We start from the raw sequence: 23,489 nt of genomic DNA, 5'->3' as shown, positions 1-23,489 counted from the left end.
AAATGTCTCAACAGGACATTATTCAAATGATCAACCTTGCATGCATCTGTTGAAGCCGCATGTCCGCGCTATGCACGACCGGCGCCTGCCGCACATGACGGCACTTCTGTGTTGCTCAGGGAACTGCGGCCACTTATCTCGATCGTAGATTATCGACGGAAGGCGTTCACGGAAGGCGCCCTTCTGCAGATGCATAAGATCTGCCTTAACGCATGCCACGCATGCCAGATCACCGGAAGATGGGGAGGCTATGACGCAAGGGTACATCTTGAACGTTTCAAGTCGTACCTGACAGCTGCATGGCGTCGGGCATTCTGTAGTATTACCTCGCTGGTGGAACCTCGTTCCTAACGGCGTCTAACAGCTGTCTGAGTAACATTTGTAGTATGTTGTCAGGGTGACAGCAGTGACACGACGTCCAAAAGTCCACGTGGCTATGAAATTCATGTACTGTACAGCCACGCAACATTACATATTGCTACTTTACGAAGCCGTTTGAGGTTACAGGCTATACCGGAAGCGTGTATGAGATTCGTAGACGGCACATGTCACACCGTGTCGCGCATATATATGCTGAGGCGTTCGTACGTTTAGAATCCATGTAGATGCATGCACTTGTTCATTTACCCTGTTGTTGATCTACATCGCGGAGCTACTTCGTTGTCACGAAGCTTGTCAAAGAAAAACTGAGATGCAGGAACAGACTTGCCATCATCTCAAAGGCGACTGGTTGGTATCTTGAAGGGTGCAGGTGAAGTTGGATAGTGTTAGGACTGTCGCTATTCACCTATAGGCCTCGAGACGTAGAGAGCAACCAAGCGACTTGCCAGATCATGCAAGACAGCTCGGTATAGGACCGACTATGACGATAACTTGATATCAGGGTTGTGATTGCTCCGCGCGATTCATATTGCTTTGCGCTGCGGGTGGTAAATGAAGGACGTCATACAGCTTTTGAAATACATGCATGTCGGAAAATTAAAACCCTGTTCATGATCGTAGGGATCGAGATACTCGACCAGATTGAGTGATTCTTTGCAAACCTGGGCCCTGATTATCCGGCCTCGCTGAGAGTGGGGATCGAAGTACCGACAGTACCTTCTGTTGTACACCGCAACCGGAACTTGCCACGGTAATGCAGTGCGCAACTGCGAACGAGCGAGCATCTGTCACGGTTTTTCGGCGAGAGAGGTATGGTTGAGCTGTACGACACCTAATTTTTCTTCTTCCGCGCGGATGAAGCACTGCATGTACCGCATTGACCTAGGCGACGCCGAACGACTGGTTCGCACGCGAGGTGTAGGAAGCAATTATTCGCCGCTCACGATCCGTACATCCGTACAATTTCACTTGGAACCGAGGACTTTAATCATGACAGCGCGATAAAATGAAGTAGACGCCTCCAAGAAGCGCGCCCAGAGACCAATACGCATGAATAAGCACTTAGTGTGCTATGGCTGATACTACGGTGAACAAGGCCATAAGGCTGACTTCTCACCTGAGAAAAATGGGACAAGATGTTCTGAGCTGCGCGAAGGATTTTCTGCAAGATGCAGGTAAGCAGACGCGCATTGCTCCTTCAATATTGTGGCGCTCTTCGCTGTCAGTATTGTGGCCACCGATATGGAAGAAACTGCACCAAATCTGACACAAGGCCGTTGGAAGTTCGCTTTCTGTCAAACCCATGTGTAGCAGCCTAGCGTACATCTAATTCACTTGTTTTCAGCTGCTAGCGGGAATACTTTGACTGTTCCGAAGTATTGCAAGTACGGAGGATAAATAGCCACAACGTTGATCCGGCATTGCCCTCTTCGCCTAGAAGCAAGTATGAGAAGATGTATCCGCTTCAGTCGTGTCATCAGGGTGGCAACACTGGAGCATTGAGATATCATTCGAGATATGAGGGCCTCGCGGATACCATCGCAGCGCCTGTGGCTGCCCAAGACGGTCAATGCAGCTCTGGTGCATATCAATAGTCTGACTTTGGTCCTGAACGTCATGAAAGCGACACGGCACGCTCGAGAAGTGGCGATTGTAGCCGAGTCGCAGCGCAAATTCAAGTGTAATCCACACATCCTTTTCTCAGGACGCGCTCTCAGTGGTCAATATCGTGATCTAGTGATGTTGTGGTCGGACGAGGAGGTCCGGCCCCCCTCACAAATGTCCGACACAGCATGACACGCTAACCTTAGCGGAGCTAGCGTTTGTAGGAAATAGCACAGATCGTCCCCAGATGTTGACTCGCTTGCGCTTCTCTGATCCTTCTTCGTCTCGCTTGACCACTATCAAGCTTTACGAGCCCCAGAGGCGGCTCTCGACTCCACGGTCAGCCTAGGCGACGGCTCTGCAGACTACCCATAGCGGCATCTCCTCCATGTATCTACATGTCAAGCTATGCCTCACATGCCCCACTTTCTGCGCGACCCAAGGCACATCACCGCTTGGTGCAGCATCACAGCCTGCTGAAGCTACAACCCCCTTGTACGCCTCAGCACTTGCGGCATCTCTGCCGAGTGCCTAGCTCGTCCTCTTCAGTCAATGTCTTCCGCCGAGGTTCGGTAGGTCTAGCTGCATTCAGTCGTGCAACACGAGCGATGCCGACATTTGCGACAAAAGTGACCACTTAGAAATCTCCGTTCATGCACTTAGGGCTGATATGCAGCCGTATCTTACGCTCACAGCTCTGGGCAAGGCGCCCATACTAAGCCAGCGTCCTTACCGTTCATGTGCCGTAGGCCGTACTCAGGACGATCTTGGATACTCTCGCGGCGACACTCTACATGGAATGATCATACCACTAGCTAGTGGTGGGAACTCTCCACTGCTGGCGTTGGTAGCCTTTCGGGGCTATCCCTCGGCCCACTAGAGCAGCAGGGCAAAGTTGCCATGCTGAAGATATAATCACTCGTCCCATCCTTTGTCTATCCGACCAGCAAGCCTTTCGCTTTCCGTTGTACGTTAGTTAGTCTGAGCCTGCTTGCACCGTTTGACCCTGTGCGTTCAGGCTTTGGCAGCTGTCGTTTACATTTAAGTTCTTTCGTTCCTCCCTGCTTAATCCATAATGGTTGCCTCAATGTTCAAAGTAGCCACCGCCTTGGGGCTTCTCCTGCCATTCGTCGCTTCATTGACTGTACCTTCTGTGGAGTACCTCACACCCAGAGTTCCTGAGGTTCCATGGAAAGAAACCGGTCTATGGAGTGGCCACCAAAAACGAGACGGGTACAAAACGAACTGTAATCATGGGCCAACATCGCGAGGATGCTGGAACGGCGACTTCGACATCGACACGGACATGGATCTTCACTGGCCAAATACTGGAAAGACAGTCAAGTATCATTTGACCATCACGAATGGCACAGGAGCCCCGGACGGTTTTGAGAGACCAATCTTGTTGATCAATGGCCAAACACCTGGACCTGTAAGCGCATCGACCACAACTTGTTTGCTCCCCTACTCACATGTTATAGACCATCCTGGCAGACTGGGGCGATGATCTCGAGATAACCGTGACCAACGACCTCCAAACTAACGGCACTGGTTTGCATTGGCACGGTCTAAGACAACTCGGGTCAAATGAGCAAGATGGAGTCAATGGTATCACTGAATGTCCAATTGCACCCGGTGACTCCAAGGTCTACAAGTTCAAGGCGACACAGTACGGCACCACGGTGAGTTTCTCCAGTGGCGCAACCTATGATCGGAATATATCTGACAGCCACAGTGGTATCACTCGCACTATTCCGTACAGTACGGCGATGGTCTCGTGGGTCCCATGATTATACGGGGACCAGCAACAGCGAACTATGACATTGATCTTGGTGTGCTGCCGATGACAGACTGGTTTCACGCGACCACATTCACAGTGAATGCCGCCGCTGTTCATGCCAACGGCCCTCCAGTTGCAGACAACGTTCTCATCAACGGCACGATGACGTCTGCCGCAGGAGGAAAATATGCAGAGACGATCCTTACTCCCGGGAAAACGCATCTGTTGCGACTCGTCAACACTGGTATCAACAACTACCTGCATGTCGGCCTCGATGGCCACTCTTTCCAGGTCATCTCCGCCGATTTCACACCAATTGAGCCTTTCTGGACTGACAACCTCATCCTCTCAGTCGGTAAGTTGAGCCGGGTCATCTTCTATCCACCCGCCCGTTGCGGTTCTCACAACATGCGCCTGTGCGACGCGCCCCCACCCACGAGAACGCAGCCACGATAATTATTGTTGAAGAACGTTTCACTAACATGATCACTAGGTCAACGTTATGAGATCATCATCAACGCAACCGAGCCTATTGGCAACTACTGGTGGCGTGTAGGTACTGGTGGTAGATGCGACGGTCCCAACGCAAATGCGGCGAATATCAAGAGTATTTTCCGGTATGCTGGCGGACCAACTGGGGAGCCTAATTCGACTGCTAGGGTTCTACCAGTGGGCTGTTATGACGAACAAAATATCGTCCCGTATGCCAAGACGACTGTTCCCCAAGAGATGCCCGAATCATTGACTTTCGGTTTCAACGACAACTACACTAGCGATGTAACACAGAGCCAGGGATTGGTACAGTGGCTCGTAAATGGTAATCCGATGGCGATCGACCTCGATCGACCCACATTACAAGATGTGTTGGATCGTAACGTCACGTACGGAAATAATCGGCACGTGTTTGAAATCGATGAGAACCACAAGGTGAGTCTACAGCATTGAAACCAGAAGTTTTCGCAGCTGACAGTATCTTTAGTGGCAATACTGGGTCATTCAACAAGACACCACCAACAACACTGCTCCACCACTACCCCATCCCATCCATCTTCACGGGCACGACTTCTACGTTTTGGACCAGCAAGAGAATGCCGTTTGGAATGGTGACATTTCCCGGCTCAAGACCAATAATCCCATTCGTCGAGACACAGCCAATCTCCCTGCCAGAGGTTACCTCGTCCTTGCCTTCGAGTCTGACAACCCAGGAGCATGGCTGATGCACTGCCATATCCCCTTCCACGTGGCGGCTGGTCTTGGTGTACAATTTCTTGAGCGCTCGTCTGAGATTAAGGCCAAGGATGGATTTGCCGAAATGAAGAGGACGTGCAAGAACTGGCAAACGTACCACAGAATATTCCATCCCAATGGCATACTCTTCCCGGGAGACTCTGGGCTATAGGCAGCCTGGGAACTAATCACTCTCCTCTTCGATTCAGCTATATCACTTCTTCTTCTTCTTTTTTTTTCATGGCTGTTTGCCATGAATGCGTGGGCAAGATGGCGTCATATTACGGTTCCATCCATATGCTGTGCTTAGCAGTGAGCATTTAACCCGTGGTAGTAACGATAATTATGAAATGAACAACATATTAGATGCAATGATATCTTCAACGATATATACTCACAGCCATGAACTTGATTCAACAGCGTAACCCTGCAGCGAGAAAGCGGTTCCGTACCTGGGCATCACCAGTTGACCCTGATCGCAATCCCTAACCTCCTTTGGCGATCAGCATCCGTCAATCGGCGTTCGGTTTCTCGGAGCAATGGCGCGGATGATGTCGACGTTCTCTCCGCTACCCGTTGCTTTTCCTTGGTACAGCCTCGGCCCCCAGCGCATCATGCAGAATGCAACCCACGGTAGAATGGTAGGCAATCAAAACGGGCAGAATTAGTTAGATTAGTCGCATGCTGGAACATCGTCGGTGGGAAAAGAAAGAGGAAAAAGGGGGGCTAAGTGCGATAGCGGCAGTCGGCGGCACTGCTAGTCTTTGTTACTAAATGGGGCTGGGGTTGGAGTTGTTTTGATCAACCTCCTCGGAAGGAAGGCTGGAGGAGGATTGCGCTTAACCCTTCTTTCCCCGAATCTTTCGTTTTTCGATTGGGTCAGAGCTATTGTATCCTGCGTCTATGGCACACGAGGCTAGATCTTGTGATGTCATCTCTTTCCCCTTGCGTCTTGTGGTAGGGACGTGTTTTAGTGTTGACGGCTGGAAGTCTTCGAGGGCAAAGCTTCTGCAATCCGAGCTGCATCTAATCTTTTTATCGATCATGGGAAAAGTCCACTGACTTTGAGGTTGAGCTGTCCATGCAACGGCACCAAAGTTATGTCGCCCCATCACACGACAGCTACGATCGACCAACGCTTATGGAGCAACTTATTCTTGTATGTTAGCTTCCAACTGAGTCTCGTGTACTCTTATCGTTGTTGATAGACAACAAGTCGCTTTGTGATATTTGTGTGGCACAGAAGTACAAGCAGCGCTGTATCTGTTCTGCCTGTCCTTCCTAGTAGCTCAATTCTTAGACTCGAACGCTATATACAATATGAGTGTGATTCGATAGCATGACGATGACATTTGAATCTGACCAGGAGAGTTTTTTTTTTTAGATTCGAACACACCTCCCTCTTACGAGCAAATATTTGATAGTGGTCTCATAATGTCGACCCCTAGCCGGCAAGACTCGACAACGCATAATTAATCCACCGGTTTACCCTTCCCTTCTTTCTTCCGTCCTCGCCCTCCTTCGGCTCTTCCTCATGTTTGATTCGGTCAGTCTTCTCATGAGCTTTTCTCTGTTCTTCAAGCCTTACTTGTTTCTCTACTGCTACAAGTTAGCGTGCAATAAATTATAAGAATTACGAATGACTACACATTCTGCTTTGCTGAACGAATTAGCTCCAATTCCTGCGCCATCCATGGTTATGTATCCGCGACAAACAACTGTTCGGCGATGGTAGGTAGTGCGGCGCAGATTCTTTCCAAGGCAAAGTATATGTCGGAGAAAGGTTTTTGTGGTTATGGTGTCAACACGTAGCTATCAGGGTGCTGATGAAAGATGCTCTAGTAGTCATACCAATTCAGAGCGATGCCATAAATAGGCGATTCGCGAGTCGAAGGATTCGCTTGGATGCAGGCAGAGTGGCTGAGCACTCCCTTGGTCATGCGAAGCCCTATGAATCAGGGGTTTTGAACACAACCGATACGGAGGGCTTTGTACCGTCATGGAAAAGGTAATAGATATCTGGAGAGAGCTGGGAGGATTCTTGAACATTGTATCTTGATCGGTATTGCTATGCTAAACTACAGAACTCGGGTCCATTGCCTGCATGATCCTCAGATCATCATCATCATCGTCATTGCGAACCAATTGCACAATGCGAGCCACCATAACGTGTCTTTTACTGCATGAATTTCTCAACCTCTGAAAAAGTCAGGCCTCCATTGCCCGAAACCTATTTCTTGGAGACAACTTTGGCGAGGTCGGCAAGGGCTTCGCGGCGCTTGAACTTGGCATCCTGGATCACGCCTACTTGTGTTAGATGTGTTGCATGGTAGGAGTGTTTTGTTCACGTACTAGCATCGGCATCACTGCTGAAGTTGCCAGACCATGTGATGAACGTCTTGTTCTCGTGGGTGCCGGAAGTGACGGGGTATACGCGGATAGTTGAGACGACGGAAGAGTAAGAGAGCTCAGGCTTGGAGGTAATGACCGAGTATGTGATGAAGTGGTCGATTGACTATGCATCTCAGTCAGTATCTGCAGGGTTTGCTCATGCGCCTGCGTCACGTACGGAGTGCTCCTCTTGCTTGACCTCGAGCTCGGCGCCGTCCTTGAAGGTCCACTTGACGATGTCCGTCTCGTCTGAGGTTCCCTTGACGAATTCGCTCTTCTCGAGCTTGGACCAGAACTTGCTGAAGTCCTGGAGCTTGATCAGGTGCCAGACATCGCTGAAAGACGCGTCGATGACAGCTGACTCGCTGACCGACGTGGACGTGGGGATGCTTCCGGACATGTTGACTCGAGTGGTACGATTGAGAGTGTGTTGATTGGCTCTGGGAGAGATCTGGTCGATTGAATGGAAATTGGTGGTGAATGTGGTCGGGGCGGAAGAGAAGTTTGGTGGGGCACACACTTTTGTTGCAGACTAGTCACGTCATAGCGAAGCTGCAACACTCGCAGCTGCAGCTACCCCTCCTCTACAACCCTCCAAGAAGTAGGCAGGCAACGCGCCCATTGGTCTTCTTGGCCCATGTGGAGAAATGAAGGCACACCCCTCAGGTTATGTCTGCAGCCAATCCTTCTCACGCCGCCACAGCCATCGCCACAACGGAGGAACACACGCCCCGATCTGCCCGACCGTCTGGACGCGCAACACCCGTTTGCCTGCTCACCACCCGCCTAGTCGATGCTCTAGAGGCGCGCCCTGGAAGCCTGCCATCCACGCTCTCTTCTGGTAGCTTCCACTAACTTCTCCAAGAGTCACAGAATGGCGAGCTATTGGTTTCTGGCTGCAAAGCGCACGCTCGGTCACCAACAAGGCTGCGTGGCGAGTAAGCTGAGGAGGGTTGCATATACGTACGCTTGCACGTGCGACTTGATGCCTGGAGTCGTTTGCTTTGTATAAGACGCCCGAAAAGGTAGGTTCTTGCATTGAAACATTACATCCCTCCATCACCACCACACAACTTGGCCTATTACAATGCCATCCGTTACGTACATGAACAACTCCGCTCCCTTCTGGGACTTTATCGCTAGCCTCGAGCAGCAAGACTCTCAACAAGGCCCGCAACACCCTATGTATACCCAGAACCGTAACGACGAGACCAACAACGACCACGAGGTACCCCCTCAAGGCCCCCAAGATCCTTTTGCTCCGTTCAGATCAGGTGTTCCTTTTTTCGGTGGCGGCTGGGGCATGCCTCATCGAGGGGGACCCCCTCATGGACATCATGAGCACCATCACGAGAGAGCCACCGGTGCCCAAAATCAGGACGGTACAGACCAGCCGGAAGCCGAGAAGGATGCTAGGATAAACACCGAGAATGATAATGGCGAAGGTCCTTCAGGTGCCTCTAGGTCAGTCCATGAAGCTCACCACGGTGGCCGTTCTCAAGGTCGCTGCGGCGGAGGACGTCGAGGACGCTGCGGTCCTGGTGGCCCAGGTGGCTCCGGACCTCATCATGCTCACCATCCTTATGGTAGCTCACCTCGCCACGGACCGCATCACGGCGGCCATCGCGGAGACTGGGGTCCCTGGTCGCGCGGAGTGCCTTTTCTAAGCAGGCAGTGCATGGTTGGCGCACCCTCTGGTGCTGCTGATAACCCCTGGAACTCCTTTGACCCCTCTGCATTTGCCGCACAGTTTTTTAACCAATTCACTGACACCCACCCTTCCAACGCTACCAACACTACCAAAGCCAACGAGTCCGATGACCATACACCCGACGCCGACATTTTCGACACTGAGTCCGCCTATGTTGTTCACGTCTCGCTTCCTGGTGCCAAAAAGGAAGACGTTGGTGTGAATTGGGATGCAGAGAAGAGTGAGCTAAGCATTGCCGGTGTCATATACCGCCCTGGTGATGAGGAGTTCTTGAAGGCACTTGCTATGAATGAGCGCAAGGTTGGAGCCTTCGAGAGAAAAATTCGTCTTGGGACGAGGGCGAACCCAGCAAACGTCGATACCGATAGTATCACAGCAAAGCTTGAGGACGGTGTCTTGAGGGTTGAGGTACCAAAGCTGGACTCTGGTTTCGTTGAGATCCGCAAGGTGGATATTGAATAGATCCGTGGTTGTCACCACTGCAGGTAGTTATGGATACAATGGAATTCGATGTGCCATCGTGGGGTTCTTTTGGTAATCGTGAACAATGAAATTAATATGTATCGATCTTTCCCAGCCGTAGCTCTTTGCCCATATGCGTTCTCCTCAACGACATCTTTTCCATCCTTCTCGAGGCCAATTATATGAGACGAAGAGTTTGGAGAGAATCATGATATGTCTTAGATCTCCTTCGCAATGAGGTCAGCACACAGCTCCGCCAACACGTATATCGTACAGCTCGGCATCGCAGCAATCGGCTCCGGAAACACACTAGCATCGCAAACCCTTAGCCCCTTCATCCCCTTGACCCTAAACTTATCATCCAGCACTGTTCCTAGAGCGCAAGTTCCCATCGGATGAGCTATGGTTACTGCAAAAGCTCTGATTCTTGCATCAATCTCCTCGTCGCTGCTCGCAGCTGTCAGCACTGGGAACCTCGGATCTGCAGGTGGCACCTCGCCCTCAATCTCCAAGGCAAGTGGCTCTGTTTCCACAAGGCGAAGGTTTTCACGTATAGCCCGTCTAAGGATGAAGCGATCTGTCTTTGTGGACAGATAACGTGGATTGCAGACTGGGTTGTCCCTCGGATCGGCAGATCGAAGCGTCACGGTACCGCGTGACAGAGGAAGCATGTGGAAAGCGCATAAAGAAATATGAGCACCATCTGTTTGAACTGTCGGAAATGCGGTGGCATGGGCAAGAAGTGGGTAGTACCACGCTACACTGAGATAGTGGCTCCGATATGGCCTTAGTAGCAAGGCCTTCTCTCTCAAGCCATCAGGATTGAAACCGTCTTCTCTTAGATGTGTCTCTATTTCTGCTGCTGGGAGATTCGCAAAAAGTGCGAAATCAAACGGAAGACCCTGACCATATTCAGGTTTCATAGTACCGTCGAAAGGACGGGCGAGACCTTTCGAGGGATCTTTCAGTTTGTAGTATTGTGTGACAACGTTGTGGTCAGTGAGGTTCCGGCCAACCGCGGGCGATTCTACTTTCTGAGATATCCCGTGTTGCATAAGCTGGTCCGTAGGGCCGATACCAGACAGCATCAGGAGCTGCGGTGTTTTGTGAGCGCCACAAGAGATGATGATTTCCTTGCTTGCCATCATTCGGCGACCAGAAATCAACTCGATCGCTATAGCACGCTTCAATTCGTCAAGAAGAACACGAGCTACCGGGGTGTCGCAAAAGACTTCGACACCATCGAGATTGTATACTTTAGCACTGTGCTGTCGCGTCGCTGTTGTTTCGGAAGTGGCAAGCCAGCACTGGGTGATATCTCCTAGACCAACTGGATCACCCTTTGTTGGATTGTACTTGTGACCTAGAATTTCGGCACTCTTTTGGAGTACACTCCTGAGCGGGTACTTTCGGCCTCCAACTGTGTGGATTGGTCCATCGAACCCGTACCGACTTTTGTCCGCAGTCGTATCAAAATGAGTCTCTATACGCCTATAGTATCTGAGTAGATTTTCATACTTGAATCTCTCGTTACCTGCTCTTTCTGCAAGCACGTCTAAGTCAGCAGTAGATGCACGCATCCACATGCCAACGTTGACGCCGCTCGACCCGGATAGTAGGCGTCCAGCCGGGTTGGGTATCCTTCTATCATCAAGATACTCTTGCGGCGTCGTTGGGTAGTCGACCATCAGACCTTCCTGAAAGTGTGTCGTCCAATCCAATGGGTCACTGACATCATTGACAATGGAGTGGTCCACTGCGTTTGCTCCTGCTTCTAGTAACGCGATGCGCGCACCAGGAAGGTATTCCTTAAGTCGCGATGCGATCACCACGCCAGCAGTACCTCCGCCCACCACGATGTAATCGAATGTATCGTTCATGAGTATCTGGGAAAGGAGGTGTTTTGGTGTGCGGCTTATAGGATGACTTGACCGCCTGGAAGGTGAAGACTGACGACGCAACCACCTATAGCTTTTATGTTGTAATCGTTGTTGCCCAAATAGCTTTCTAAGTAGGCTTGGTATTTACAACCTCGATGTGGTGCTATCACAAGCATTGTGCGGGGCAAGAATCATGTGGGGCACAATAGCCTCCGAGTGTGCATCACTGGAGGGGCTCGGCAACACAACCCCTCTGTCCATCAGTAATACCAACATCAACATCTATCAGCTCATATATACGGAGTTCTCCCCTCTTTGGTATTCGAAGGCCAGAAGCACCACTGTACAAATGGCGACATCAGAAGTTGACCCACGTACGCCCAACCTAGGAAGCACCGATGCGCGCAGCTACGAGATATACAAGCTTCATACACAGAACATCCATGTATTGTGTCTCGGGGTTCCTTCTATTTTCATACTGTATGAACGGACTAGTGGCAAGTCAAAGACGTGATTGTATCCGGCTCCTATCTCACTCAAGACTCCCATTTCAACTTAGACATCCAAGTCCCAGAGTACAGCACGATACACAATGCCCCAAAACTAGACTCGCAATACTTTCCAGATGCTTTCACTGTTGTTGCATCTTCAACGAGGGATTAAGATGACATCTATCACAGATACTCATCCACTGACCCACCCTCGTAGCGCCTCCCACATCGGTTGGTTGGCTTTGACTGTACTCAGATTGCGCACAGATCGTCAGAAGCACAGCAGGGGGTTGGTTAAAGTACCTTCAAACGAGGTGAAACGCTTTCTTTCGCTTCCCCGGCAAGTAAACAACTACCATACCTACCACATAGGTATGGACTTATTAAATTGGTAGCGCCAGTTCATGATTTGCCGTGAACGAGGTTCAAAATCTTCTTGAACCAGGAAGGATATATGGGAAACGATCTGGGTAGCCTTCATATAGGCTCTCAGGTACAAGTGAATGGAGGAACAAGAAACCAAGGTGAAGGCGTCTCACACGCTAGGGCTTCTTTACCCTTCTAACTGCTTCCGTGGTGGACCACCAAAACAAACAGCAGTTCGTCTCCAATTTAGTTCCTTACTGTTTTCCATAGATCTACAAGAGTCTCAAACAGACGGTGGTGAACGCATAACCAATATTGCTGCTATGGGTATCACGCTCCACGAAAATAGACCCATCGAAGTCAACCCGGATCAAGGCATTCAAAAAAGGATAACCAGAAAATGTACGGAGCAGCTACCAGACACGATGGCTCAACCAGAGGTCACCGTAACCCCAGCAGCCAACATGATCAGGCTGGAGAGCAGCACGACATGTGGAACGACCACGTTCAACCCTGAAAACTTCAACAAGACGGATGCTCAAACAGTAGCGAGCTCTGTCTACGCAACCCTGTCCGGAAGCACAAAGCTGCAGCTCCTTGGGCCCCGGCTTGAGATCACAGGACCAGAGCTGCTCGGCTCCTACCATACCGATGCGAGTAAAGCCTGGACTACTCGTGACTCTTCCATCCCGCTAGCGCTCAGTGACACGCAGTTCCACCGCCCGTCGCCTGAGCAAGTCTCGTCAGCCTTCCCGTCTGAGCTCCCGCCTCGCCCTTTATCTAAGCGATCATTCTTACAGCAACTGGTCAATCCATCTGCACACCCGACACACGCTGCTCATGCCGATGAGACCGTGTCTCATGAACACAATTTTGGCGATGCTGATATCGAATTGGGTGCATTCGGCCAAGAGGTAAGCCTTCACGATACAGATCGGTTGAGGTGGCTCAAGTTCTGGGGCTTGATGTTGATCGGAGTGGTACTGAGCATGGCCATTGGTATACTCATCTATTCTCTTGTGCGTCAGACTGAGGAGGATGACTTGGGATAGGAGTTGGAGAGAATGAGGGCTGGGAACAGCGCTAGAACTTGAGGAGAGACGATTGTGGAGATAAACAAGGTTGTTGACGGACGAATGGTAGAGCAGACGTGCAATCAACTACAGAGTCGATAGCGTTCTTGAACGAACTCAGTCTTCTAACCTTCGCTGGCACAAAACCAAGGACAGTATGCTCGGCTATATGGGCGGCAGGTGGTCCAGCAAGCAAGGAATCTATGCTTACACTTACGTGCTGCTCCGAGACTCCAGTGCATAGCGGAACGTAATCAAGGCTGCCGGGTGCTACACCCGTCTCACCACAGCTCAATTCGCTCAGTTCGCTCAGGACTAGTATCTTCCAGCGTCCCTGCAAGTACTCACAGCTCACTTCACAACAATACTTTACTTCGATGTTGGCTTCTAGCTGATAATCTTTCAACTTGCACCCACCAGAAACTGCATCTATCGAGTACTATGCTTCTATTGTCTCATTCCCAGCAAACCTTCTTCCATGTCCCCGCCCAAAACATTGAACCATCAGCCATGCTATCTCTTCCATTTACTACTTTTTTTTTGCTTTCGAGGAAATCCAGAGAGCCTACAACAGACAAGGAGCTCGAGCGCTGTAATCTCTTAGCTCTAACCGTTATGGATCACATGGCTATATGGGAACCAGGAAGAAACGCGACACGCGTAGTGGTCACACGTGGAGTGACAAGAACTGCAGTAAGGGTGAGATGACGGGAAAAGAAACGTGATGAGAACGAGTTTTACAGGGACGTGGAACACGGGTTGACTAGATGACGAAAGCTACAACAGAGGTTATGTTATACACCAGGGGCTGAGCTCGCCGCAGATGGCCTCAGATTTGATACTCCTCGTAATACCACATTGCCGTAGTGCCAGGGCTCGAATCTCCTTGCCCAAGATATTTGGTGTGAAAATCAACCCCGATTGCTGACAATCGCCCTAGCCGCGAACTGTATAGCCGCGACAGCTATGCCACAAAGAATCCGACGCGCCGAGATTAATGACAAGCTTGAGGAAGCTCGATGTGGCTATGATGTATCAACATCTACAAATACGCTTATCGATATCGGCTGTGCATGACTCGCATGAGCTAGCATCCGACAACAGCAGCTTGAAGTCTACGGATGCCTCGATACTTTGAAGGCCATCACACCATCTTGTTATACCTATGGAATCTTTCTCAATGGCATGCTGATCGCCAGGGGAACGGCCAAATTCCGACGATAGATAATACCGCGATCCATAAACTTGGGTTCGGCCTTGGTAAGGCGCCGAGCATTGGCATGCAGTCATTCCTGGGCATCGTCACTTGTGTGGACAAAACCCATGTTGACCTTCCTCTTTGCGCAAAGAACGTGAGCTAGCTTGACTACAGAATTGGGATGGCTGGACTCTTATCGCGACATGTCAGGACTATAAAGCAGAGCTGGTGAGTGAACACAGCTTTTCGGGTCCCAGCCAGCTAACACGGCAATGCAGCTCATTCCCACTATAGCCGCCGCTACCGCGGTCCTCACCGGCAGCGTGTCTGCTGTGAACTTCACCGGCGATGTCGTGAATGGTGTCCCGGTCATCAGCGGCCTTGACCTCGCTGATGTACCTCCGCAGACTGTCTCGAAATACTACATGCGAGCTGGTGAGCTTAATGGCGGTCACCCTGTCCACATACCAATTATGGTTGCACGTGGAACACCAGAAAGTTTGGAAACGGGCAAAAAACTGTCACTGTCAGCTTCCATTCATGGGGACGAGCTAAACCCGGTTCGCGTGGTGCAACGCATCTTCGAGCAGCTTCAAGACCAAGTCGCGACACTCAATGGCACAGGTACGCTCTATAAATCTCTGCGAAGATTGCTGCTGACTTTGAGGTAGTCATTGGTATTCCCACTGTGAATCCGATGGGCATCTACTTGAACCAGCGAAACTACTTCACCTCAGGCGCTTCAGGATCGCTTACAAACGTTAACCGCATCTTTCCTGGTACCGCAGCCACGGAAGGAGGTAGTGGCCCTCAAATTCTAGCTTACAACATATGGAATCAGATCTGGGCAAACACATCCAATGTGGATGTTGGCATTGATCTCCGTAAGCTCTCCCTGCATCCAACCTCAGCAACATAGAGCTAATTCTAGTGCAGATACCCCCAGTTCTGGCGGAGAGACTTCGCTGTGGTGCTATTCTGACTTCCGCCTACCCTATGTGGAGCGTCTGGCCAAGCTCCTCCAACCCGATACTCTCAAGATTGATCCTGGTGAGCCAGGATCCATCGAGACAACTTTCGTCGATTATGGTGTTCCTTCACTCACTGTGGAGATGGGCCAGGCAAAGGTTTGGAACAACAGCCTGATCGACCGTGTAGTCGATTATGTGAACCGCGTCATGGTCGACCTCAAGATCACACCTACCAACGAAACCGTGGAGCCCGACCTGAGCAACACATACATGATCACTACTTTCCATGATACATGGTCACAATATGGAGGATTCGTCGAGAGGCTTGTAGCTGTCGACGAGCCAGTCACCAAAGGCCAGCCTATTGCTCACATCCGGAACCCGTTTGGTGATATCATCGAAACACTACTCTCGCCAGAGACTGGACGTATGTTCCAGAGCCCACGCGACCCTAGCATCGAGCCTGGCGGCAGTGCTGGACAGATTGCTTACAACAGCACGGACCCAGAGTGTGCTGATGGTTGTATCCTGTCGGGTCCTCAAGGAAGAAGATAATGGAAGGTTTTGTGCAGCATCACAAGAATACATAAAGACACTCAACTTGGATTCTTCTTCTTCATACTGAAGACGTGAGATTCTCTAATATCTATACCATGATTTTCGTGTGATGTCCACCGAAGCATTAACCAATAATACGTCACACCAACAAATTGGCCTTACTATTGCATACTTGGGCTGCAATAACAAAGCCGTTAGGCTCTAGCAAAGCTCTGACTTGCTTTAGGGATGACCTTATCATCCTCCCATGTGATCGAGGACGTTGACCCGCCAAACTCTACTCACAGTCACCACGCAAGCACTCTATCACGGTAAATCTCTGCCTACATGAACTATAAACATTGATTAATTTGATTAATTCATTACTCCCACATACAGTGCTTTAAGCAACTATTCAGATCGCGGTCTTTGTAGGTAAACAGAGCTCACCAATCGTGTCGTACTGCAGCTCATATCGTCATACAACAGTCTTCTATGAAGAAATTATCTATGCTGATGAAGGCTCTCGCTCCTGGGCAGGAGCTCCACCAGTGTTACCCCTCTGACCGGTAGGCACGTCGTCGAGATTCCTCTGAGCAGCGTGTGTAGGGTCATCCTTCAGTGTCTCGATAGAACCACCAGTTTGCTGGTCTTTGACGTTGCCAGCTAGACCAGTCAGGCCTTGACCCTTCCTCGATCCATCGTGAAGCTCTTGCGAAGTCTGACCTTGACCTGGGTGGCCGAGACCGGTGTGAACATCACCTGAGGTGGCGCCTTGGAGAGTATCGGAGGCTTGATGGTACATCTTTTGGTTGTTGAGGTCGGGGTTGGGTTGGAAGGTCTTAGAAGCTGGGGCGGTGCCGGCGGGAAGTGTTTGTGCGTGAAACTCGGGGACGGCATCGTTACCAACTAGTTTTCCGGGTTGATGCTGAGGCACATCAGTTAAGTCCAATCATATCAAACAATGAGAACGAGCAGTGTTAGACGTCGTTTTGTATTTGATCTCGGAGAGGCTGGAGTAGGTTCTTCTCTGGATGGATTCAGGAAGAGCAACAAATTGCACTTACACCACCACTCATAAGGGGCTCACTGGGCTTGACGTGTCCAGCAAACTCGCGTCCATCGCTGACGGCATCGGGGTTCTGGTTCTGGCTCATATTTGCAAGATGTGCTTGATGTGTGAAGGCAGTGATTTGAAGTGATTGAACAATATGCTGTCGAATTGCTGGAGTACTTGAGCTGAAGTCTTTTGCTTCAAATAAGAATGTTCCAATTTGGGGCCTTCTATAGTTCCATATGATAGCGTCACCATTTGACGTCGAGCTGATGTCATGCCAATGCCCACTAGATCAACCATCCACGGTGTAAGACTATACCGAACTGAGCGGGTACCTGACGTCTATTATGAACTCCGTAGCGTTGCATCTGAGCAGAGTCTTGCTCGTGATCGCCGATGGTGAAGACTAGGTGCTGTCAGGTGCTATATGTGAAAGGATCGGAATGCCGTTCCGATATTTCCGACCCTTTGACTGTTGCTTCTCCCCATGTATTACGACATGACGTTTACATCCATCAAAAAGGAACATCGTTGAAAAGTCCTACAGTCATTCAAGTCCTTGATGTTTCACAAACACAGAGAAAACGCTAGCCTTCGGCGATTACGTAGGGATACAGTAGATATGATTGTCGTGACTCGCAACAGCCTAATCTTACATAGACGCGACTGTTCTATGTGAGTATGAACATCGTCCTTCACGCCATGGCTCTTTTGGAAGGCCCATAATCAGTCCTACGTTTGTACATGTTGAGGCATACTGGTGACCTACTGGAATCAGCTTCCCTAAAGGAGCTGCCTAAGACTTAGCTAGGCAGTCCTCACAATCTAGCAATAGCAGCGTTCTCATCTGGTCAAGGACCAGCAATGTCCCCTAATGGAACACCTCGTGTGAGGAGTGATTAGTATCAGATGTCGTTGAGCAAAAGTGTATTTCATCTTTGCAATGAACGTGATCATAGTGTCATCCTGTGAGTGTTATGCTCGTACCATAGGACGAAGCAGAGCAAAGACAGCGAATTAAGATAGTACCCTAACTCTCGTAAGTGTTTCATATTGCTGTCTGTGATGGTATCAAGAGCGCGAAGGCCCTCAGACGCTGTATTTCTCTCCATAGAAATTTTGTGCCGTGTCTGTATCTTGGATATGCCTCGTGGGTATCGTATAAGGTCTCGTTCCCATGCAACGTCCCCGATCCTTGCCGCTGTCCTGCCGGTTGTTTCTGCGCCGTAGGCTTAAGGAAGGGCTGGATGCCTCTTGCTAGTCTCTGAATCATTCCTCTTCCTGTATGAAGGGGTTCGGGATCTCTTCGCTTCCGTCCACGGGCGAGATGACGACTAGGAGGGTGCCGCGTGCGACAATGAGGCCGAGCTTGCGATACCGGATGTTGCCGTCCTCGTCTACACAGGGTCAGATGTATTCGCGTGGAGACAGCGGAGGGGCACATACCAGTCAATGCTTCCTTGACCTCATCTAGGACGAGGTTCATGAGTTGGTCGTAGCCTTTGAGTGTGCCAATGACTGCAACAAGTTAGATTCTAGTGCGCCTTCGCAATACATCATTTCCTGGACCCCGCCAAGATGCGTACCTTCTCGTCCTCCGCTGAACTTGACTGTGATCTGCTTGTCCATGTACTTGCTCAGGTCAAGAATGTTCTCCTTCTTGGGGCGCTCCGTCTGTCCCCCAGCACCTCCAGCCTGTGCACCGCCACCACGGCCACCGCCCCTTCCGCCGCGGTCGCCTCCTCGACCTCCACCGCGGCCCCGGAATGCGCCTCGCTCAGACATGGTATTAGCGTGGAGAGAAAGAGAGGCGATTTGGATGTTGGAGCGTATGGTGAGGTGCAGCTCGGGCGGCCAGTAAGACTTGGTGGTCTGTGCCGTTCCGGGAAAGGCTCCTTCCTCCAGGGCGGCCACCCCACATCCCGGTCACGTGCAGCTTGTCTGGCAGGAGGCGTCGCAGGGGTGGAAAGATGATTTCCGCCATTGCTTCCAGACCTCCGCCGTGCTGTGGCGCTTGGTTCTTAGCAGCTAGATTCACCCAGGCCCACGCGTCCTGCGGCATTTTTCGTCATGCCGCCAGACAACGACGACGACGACGACGCCAGCCCAGGGTCGCTGCCACCGTCCTGGCCTCCAATACGGTACCATGAAGCACCTCACACACTTCTGCCACAGCCGGGCTAGTTTCAGCGTCGCCCGTGGCCGTGGTGTGGCTGTCTGTCGGAAAGTCGGCAGAACCTGAATCGCCCGCGATGCGCATTTATTGCACCTCAAAACGCCTGGGCCGCTTTTAGCTGTACACCACCAGTGATTGGCTGGGAGGGCCGCTCTTGGAAAGCTCTTTCTTATTTCCGGTACGATGGGTGCTTCCTTGTCCGCCCCTCTGCTTTCCGTTCGGGGCTCTTGAGCCACCGAGCAGCCGTTTGGCTTTCCACCCTCGCCTTTGCAACTCTCCCAACCATTCCCTCGTGCGTTATGTATCTTGTCCTGTAAATTCGGGCCTTCGCGACTAGACGCGAGCGCCCTGTAGTGTGCTTGTGCTGAGTTGTTCGAGCCTAGCGTCCTCCGCTCCACCCTCGAATCTTGCCATCCGTTCATTCCGCCCTCGTAGTAATCACCAACCCGGCATCCCTCCAGGCCAAGGTATGGCCAACCCGGAATCGCACGCTGCGGCTGAGCGCACCATGCCCTCGCATGCGACACAGCACCATGCGCCGTCTCTGCCCAGCGACCTCAAGCGCAAACGCAGTCCTTCTCATGAGATGCACCTGGCTTCGCCCGCGCCCGTCCCCAAAGCCGCTAAGACCCACAACCACCTCCAGATCAACTACCTCGCCAGACACCTCGAAAAGGACCTGCCGCTGATTACCAACGATGACACCCTGCCCAACATACTCTCCGTCCTCAGCGACTACCAGGGCGTGCTGGACCGCCACGAGAGCATGGCCTGCAACCTGGGCGCAAGACCGCTGGGACCCATCTTGATCAAGCGATTCGAAAGGCTGTTCGACGGCCCCCCACGAGTACTCAAGAGCCATGGAAAAGACGGGACGACGGTGACCTGGCTGGACGTGGTCGAGTTTGCGCGCAACAAGCCGGAGCAGTTCCAGCTGGACCAGATGAGCGAAGGGGTACGCGTCTGCCAGTTCTACACCAAGCAGTGTCGAGTCCAGATCTCAGAAGAGGACTTCGTATTGATATCATCGGGCATTCCGCAGAAGATGATTCCTCCGCAACCCATCATAGAAGATGAGGAGAAAGAGCTGGGCACCATGGAGATTCTAGAGAAGAACTTGAGCCAGATATGCTCACTGGCCGATCAGGGTGAGTCTGACCAAGCACCATAACTAGCATCTAATTCGCTAACCTTCGACAGTCGCTGCTCGCACTCGGCAGCTCAATCACAGGCTTAAGGGTCGTAAGCAGGCCATCCTCGATCGAAGAGCAACCGCAAGTCCCGCTCCTCCCATTCCTCGCCCTACTAGCCCCTCCAACGTCGCACTCATGAATGGCGGCAGCTCGAGCGCCCCGAACTTGGGATACAGCCAGGGACACGCTCAAGCTCATACCCAAGCCTCGCAGACATCACCTGGTGGTAGTGGTGGCTTCGTCGCAGTCAATGCGCGTCAGCATCGTGAAGCCAATGGTCACGGGCACGGCCACAGTCATAGCCGCGGTCACGGTACTTCGTCGTCCACCCGTCATGAACTCCTAGCCAAGTTTCATACAACAAATGGTCGGAGTTCATCCTCGCAGCCACCAAATAGCACTGCCGATGCACGGAGACCGTCCATGGGCAGCCATGCAGTCTCTCACCCATCTACTCCTGCAACAATTCCAACTAGGGCTGTCCCGAAGCCCGCCGATGGCCCTCAGGCTCCGCTGCAACATATTACAAGGCCACCTCAACCCCTCAATGAGTCTGAGCTGCACTCCATGATGAACTCGCCTGTACCGATACCGAACACTCCCTCCAATCTCCTTCCCGCCTCGAGTCAACGCGCCAGTCAACAACCAGAGAAGGATGACGGAGGCCCTTTCAAGGTTGAAATGGTACACAGGATGGAAGGTCTAGCCAAGGGTGAACGCATAATTCCACCGTGTGATCGCTGTCGGAGGTTACACATGGATTGCCTGAAGAACCTCACGGCATGTGTGGGGTGCACGAAGAAGCATGCAAAGTGCTCATGGAAAGAAGTCAAAGAGGGTGAGTTACGCGGTGGATACACCTACCCGCCCGGTACTACCAGCAATGGTCAGAGTGAGACTAGCGATCATGAGAGTGGTGATCGCGCAAGTACGGGAAGTCCTGGTGCGATGATGAGTCCTTCACATCATGTGCCAACACCATCGCATATCTCACACAGCAACGGTCAGCACACACCTCAGCATCAGCAAGCCCACCACCAACCTTCAGATCAACATACACAGCCACCTCCACCACAGCGCGATGGCTCACACGATGCACGGGTACCATCAGGCCGTAACACCCCACATGAGCGGGAGCGGGAACGAAACGTCGAAACCCAGCTCCAAGAAGCTGCACAATCTAGCCTTGCACATGCGAACGCTCGACTGGGTGGGTCCGAAGGCAAAGGACCTGACTACCCCAATCAGACCATGGTTGCTTGAACCATATTACAACACAAACACTGACAGCTGGAGTCTTGTGAGGGCCGATATCAGGGTTCCATTTCTTTGTACATTTGTTGCATGATACCATATTCGCTCTCGTTCTGATTTCGAGGCTTGGGAAGCAGGATGTTTCTTTCTTTATATATCAATCTGCTCTTCATCACGAACCATAAACCTTCAATCTTATTACCATCAGAGCTATCTTGTGCATGCATCGTATCAAAGAGTCTTGATAATGGATTAGAGAGCATGTGTGAAAGAAGATCTCAGTGTAGCCGCCATCAGTAGATGTGGGTATCTTCTTATTTCTTCCTCGCTATCCAGAACGAAGGGCGGTATGTATTTTGCAGCATACTCCGGGTGTTGGAGATGTATCCCGTCTCGATAGTACCATGCTCTTGTCTCTCCATTACAAACCCAAAATGCTCAACTAATGCAATTACTTCGTCATGTGTGAGTTCTACCGAACCCGGATCACCAATCCCTGCGTCCACATTGGCTCTCGTTTCTCCATCCTCGGCCAGTTTACCTTCGTCGTTCACTCTCCGTGGTGGTGGATGCCACAATAGTGGACCAAGATTAATCCATAAGCCTCCAGGTTTTAAGCAGTTACGAACAGCTTCGATATAGCGAATAATATTCGGCGCAGTGTCGATGAAGAAGACAGTCGCTACTGCATCGAATTCATCTGTATAGTCGTGCCGACCGTAGACAACGCAAAAATCGCCTGTTGATATGCTCATTCGTTCACCGGCTGGAACTCTTGAGGCCGCTGCTTTTGCTAATTCTGTCGCTGGATGTATGTCCGGTACTCTGACGGTTCTCAGCTGGTCTTCCCGAGAGACGTGGTTTGAGCTGTTCAGTGCCCAGGGAGCAATCTTGAACTGTCCAGTACTTTTTGTGTCATTCAAGACCAACGCGCTTGCCATGAGCATATGGTAGGAAATCTCATTTCCCTCGACACTGAAGCCTGCACGGCAGATATCGAAGACCAGACGTCCCAGCCCAACCCCAGGAACCAGAACTTTAAGACTTGCGCGATCCAAATCTGGGGTGGTACTGCTTCTTGATGCAAATTCTTCTTCTACTGCCGCTACAACGGGATCGAAGCATTTGACCCTCTCCGCATGCCCTGCTTGACTCCACTCCCTCCAAAACTGGTTTACACAACTCCGTGCCTTAACCACATCACCCTGACTCGTCTTTGCTCCAAGCTCATCCATGATAGTGTCGAAGACCTTGTGTTCGTCGCATGCATATTCCTCTGGCACAATTGAAGCCACCCAATCACTGTCTAGAGTGGGGGCTAGGAAGGCTTTGAAACCTGCTACGAAAATAGCTTCTGCTAGCTCGGCATTGCTGTCAATCAGGTCGTCTATTTGAGAGAGCGTAGACAGGATAGAGAAGGGCGGGCGGGATAGCAGTGTCCAATGCGATTGTGGGAGGGAATAGAAGGCTTGGCGGCGCAGGTGTGTCCCATTGTAGTGAGCAAGGCGGCGGTAGGAGCTGCGGGGATGTCAGCCACTTGTCTTCCGGTGTCATCTTGGTGAGGCACGTGTGAGCATACCGAAAAGAGTCTAAAACTGAGAGGATGAGATTTTGTTCCTCAGGGTCTGTGGTAGGGTCATAGGGTTCTCGCGATGCTGCTTTCATCTTTCATGCAGAAAAGGTTGATGATGCCTTGAGTTTCGTAAGTGGTCTGTGGCTTTGCTGACTGTTGCAAT

At 51.2% G+C, this 23,489-nt stretch overlaps 11 protein-coding genes across 11 annotated transcripts; 6 read left to right on the top strand and 5 right to left on the bottom strand.

Annotated features, from left to right (window-relative positions):
* Window positions 1–3,061: 3,061 nt before the first annotated feature.
* Window positions 3,062–5,165, top strand: AA0111_g1454 (Laccase; the record flags this gene model as incomplete). Its single annotated transcript, XM_028647115.1, has 5 exons — window positions 3,062–3,418; window positions 3,468–3,668; window positions 3,722–4,121; window positions 4,260–4,693; window positions 4,746–5,165. 5 exons carry the CDS (start codon window positions 3,062–3,064, stop codon window positions 5,163–5,165), a joined length of 1,812 nt encoding a protein of 603 aa, XP_028510645.1.
* A 2,058-nt stretch (window positions 5,166–7,223) lies between these two features.
* AA0111_g1453 (hypothetical protein) lies at window positions 7,224–7,784 on the bottom strand (the record flags this gene model as incomplete). Its single annotated transcript, XM_028647114.1, has 3 exons — window positions 7,224–7,297; window positions 7,346–7,508; window positions 7,563–7,784. The coding sequence occupies 3 exons, from the start codon at window positions 7,782–7,784 to the stop codon at window positions 7,224–7,226; spliced, it is 459 nt and encodes a 152-aa protein (XP_028510726.1).
* A 687-nt stretch (window positions 7,785–8,471) lies between these two features.
* AA0111_g1452 (hypothetical protein) lies at window positions 8,472–9,557 on the top strand (the record flags this gene model as incomplete). The annotated part of the gene is made up of 1 exon (XM_028647113.1): window positions 8,472–9,557. The coding sequence occupies one exon, from the start codon at window positions 8,472–8,474 to the stop codon at window positions 9,555–9,557; it is 1,086 nt and encodes a 361-aa protein (XP_028510725.1).
* Window positions 9,558–9,775: 218 nt separating this feature from the next.
* AA0111_g1451 (hypothetical protein) lies at window positions 9,776–11,437 on the bottom strand (the record flags this gene model as incomplete). Its single annotated transcript, XM_028647112.1, has 1 exon — window positions 9,776–11,437. One exon carries the CDS (start codon window positions 11,435–11,437, stop codon window positions 9,776–9,778), a length of 1,662 nt encoding a protein of 553 aa, XP_028510728.1.
* A 1,282-nt stretch (window positions 11,438–12,719) lies between these two features.
* On the top strand, window positions 12,720–13,346 carry AA0111_g1450 (hypothetical protein; the record flags this gene model as incomplete). Its single annotated transcript, XM_028647111.1, has 1 exon — window positions 12,720–13,346. The coding sequence occupies one exon, from the start codon at window positions 12,720–12,722 to the stop codon at window positions 13,344–13,346; it is 627 nt and encodes a 208-aa protein (XP_028510727.1).
* A 1,491-nt stretch (window positions 13,347–14,837) lies between these two features.
* AA0111_g1449 (hypothetical protein) lies at window positions 14,838–16,091 on the top strand (the record flags this gene model as incomplete). Its single annotated transcript, XM_028647109.1, has 3 exons — window positions 14,838–15,189; window positions 15,237–15,449; window positions 15,502–16,091. The coding sequence occupies 3 exons, from the start codon at window positions 14,838–14,840 to the stop codon at window positions 16,089–16,091; spliced, it is 1,155 nt and encodes a 384-aa protein (XP_028510705.1).
* A 490-nt stretch (window positions 16,092–16,581) lies between these two features.
* AA0111_g1448 (hypothetical protein) lies at window positions 16,582–17,230 on the bottom strand (the record flags this gene model as incomplete). Its single annotated transcript, XM_028647108.1, has 2 exons — window positions 16,582–17,001; window positions 17,141–17,230. The coding sequence occupies 2 exons, from the start codon at window positions 17,228–17,230 to the stop codon at window positions 16,582–16,584; spliced, it is 510 nt and encodes a 169-aa protein (XP_028510706.1).
* A 1,169-nt stretch (window positions 17,231–18,399) lies between these two features.
* Window positions 18,400–18,915, bottom strand: AA0111_g1447 (hypothetical protein; the record flags this gene model as incomplete). Its single annotated transcript, XM_028647107.1, has 3 exons — window positions 18,400–18,527; window positions 18,577–18,648; window positions 18,717–18,915. 3 exons carry the CDS (start codon window positions 18,913–18,915, stop codon window positions 18,400–18,402), a joined length of 399 nt encoding a protein of 132 aa, XP_028510687.1.
* Window positions 18,916–19,200: 285 nt separating this feature from the next.
* On the top strand, window positions 19,201–19,314 carry AA0111_g1446 (hypothetical protein; the record flags this gene model as incomplete). Its single annotated transcript, XM_028647106.1, has 1 exon — window positions 19,201–19,314. One exon carries the CDS (start codon window positions 19,201–19,203, stop codon window positions 19,312–19,314), a length of 114 nt encoding a protein of 37 aa, XP_028510688.1.
* Window positions 19,315–19,814: 500 nt separating this feature from the next.
* On the top strand, window positions 19,815–21,762 carry AA0111_g1445 (hypothetical protein; the record flags this gene model as incomplete). Its single annotated transcript, XM_028647105.1, has 2 exons — window positions 19,815–20,454; window positions 20,507–21,762. 2 exons carry the CDS (start codon window positions 19,815–19,817, stop codon window positions 21,760–21,762), a joined length of 1,896 nt encoding a protein of 631 aa, XP_028510703.1.
* A 305-nt stretch (window positions 21,763–22,067) lies between these two features.
* Window positions 22,068–23,418, bottom strand: AA0111_g1444 (hypothetical protein; the record flags this gene model as incomplete). The annotated part of the gene is made up of 2 exons (XM_028647104.1): window positions 22,068–23,271; window positions 23,333–23,418. The coding sequence occupies 2 exons, from the start codon at window positions 23,416–23,418 to the stop codon at window positions 22,068–22,070; spliced, it is 1,290 nt and encodes a 429-aa protein (XP_028510704.1).
* Window positions 23,419–23,489: the final 71 nt, after the last annotated feature.

The sequence above is a fragment of the Alternaria arborescens genome, assembly GCF_004154835.1.
Source record: "Alternaria arborescens strain FERA 675 chromosome Unknown contig_3, whole genome shotgun sequence".
Lineage (NCBI taxonomy): Eukaryota > Fungi > Ascomycota > Dothideomycetes > Pleosporales > Pleosporaceae > Alternaria > Alternaria arborescens.
Note: the sequence above shows the minus strand (reverse complement) of the source record. Positions and strands in the feature narration are given on the sequence as shown.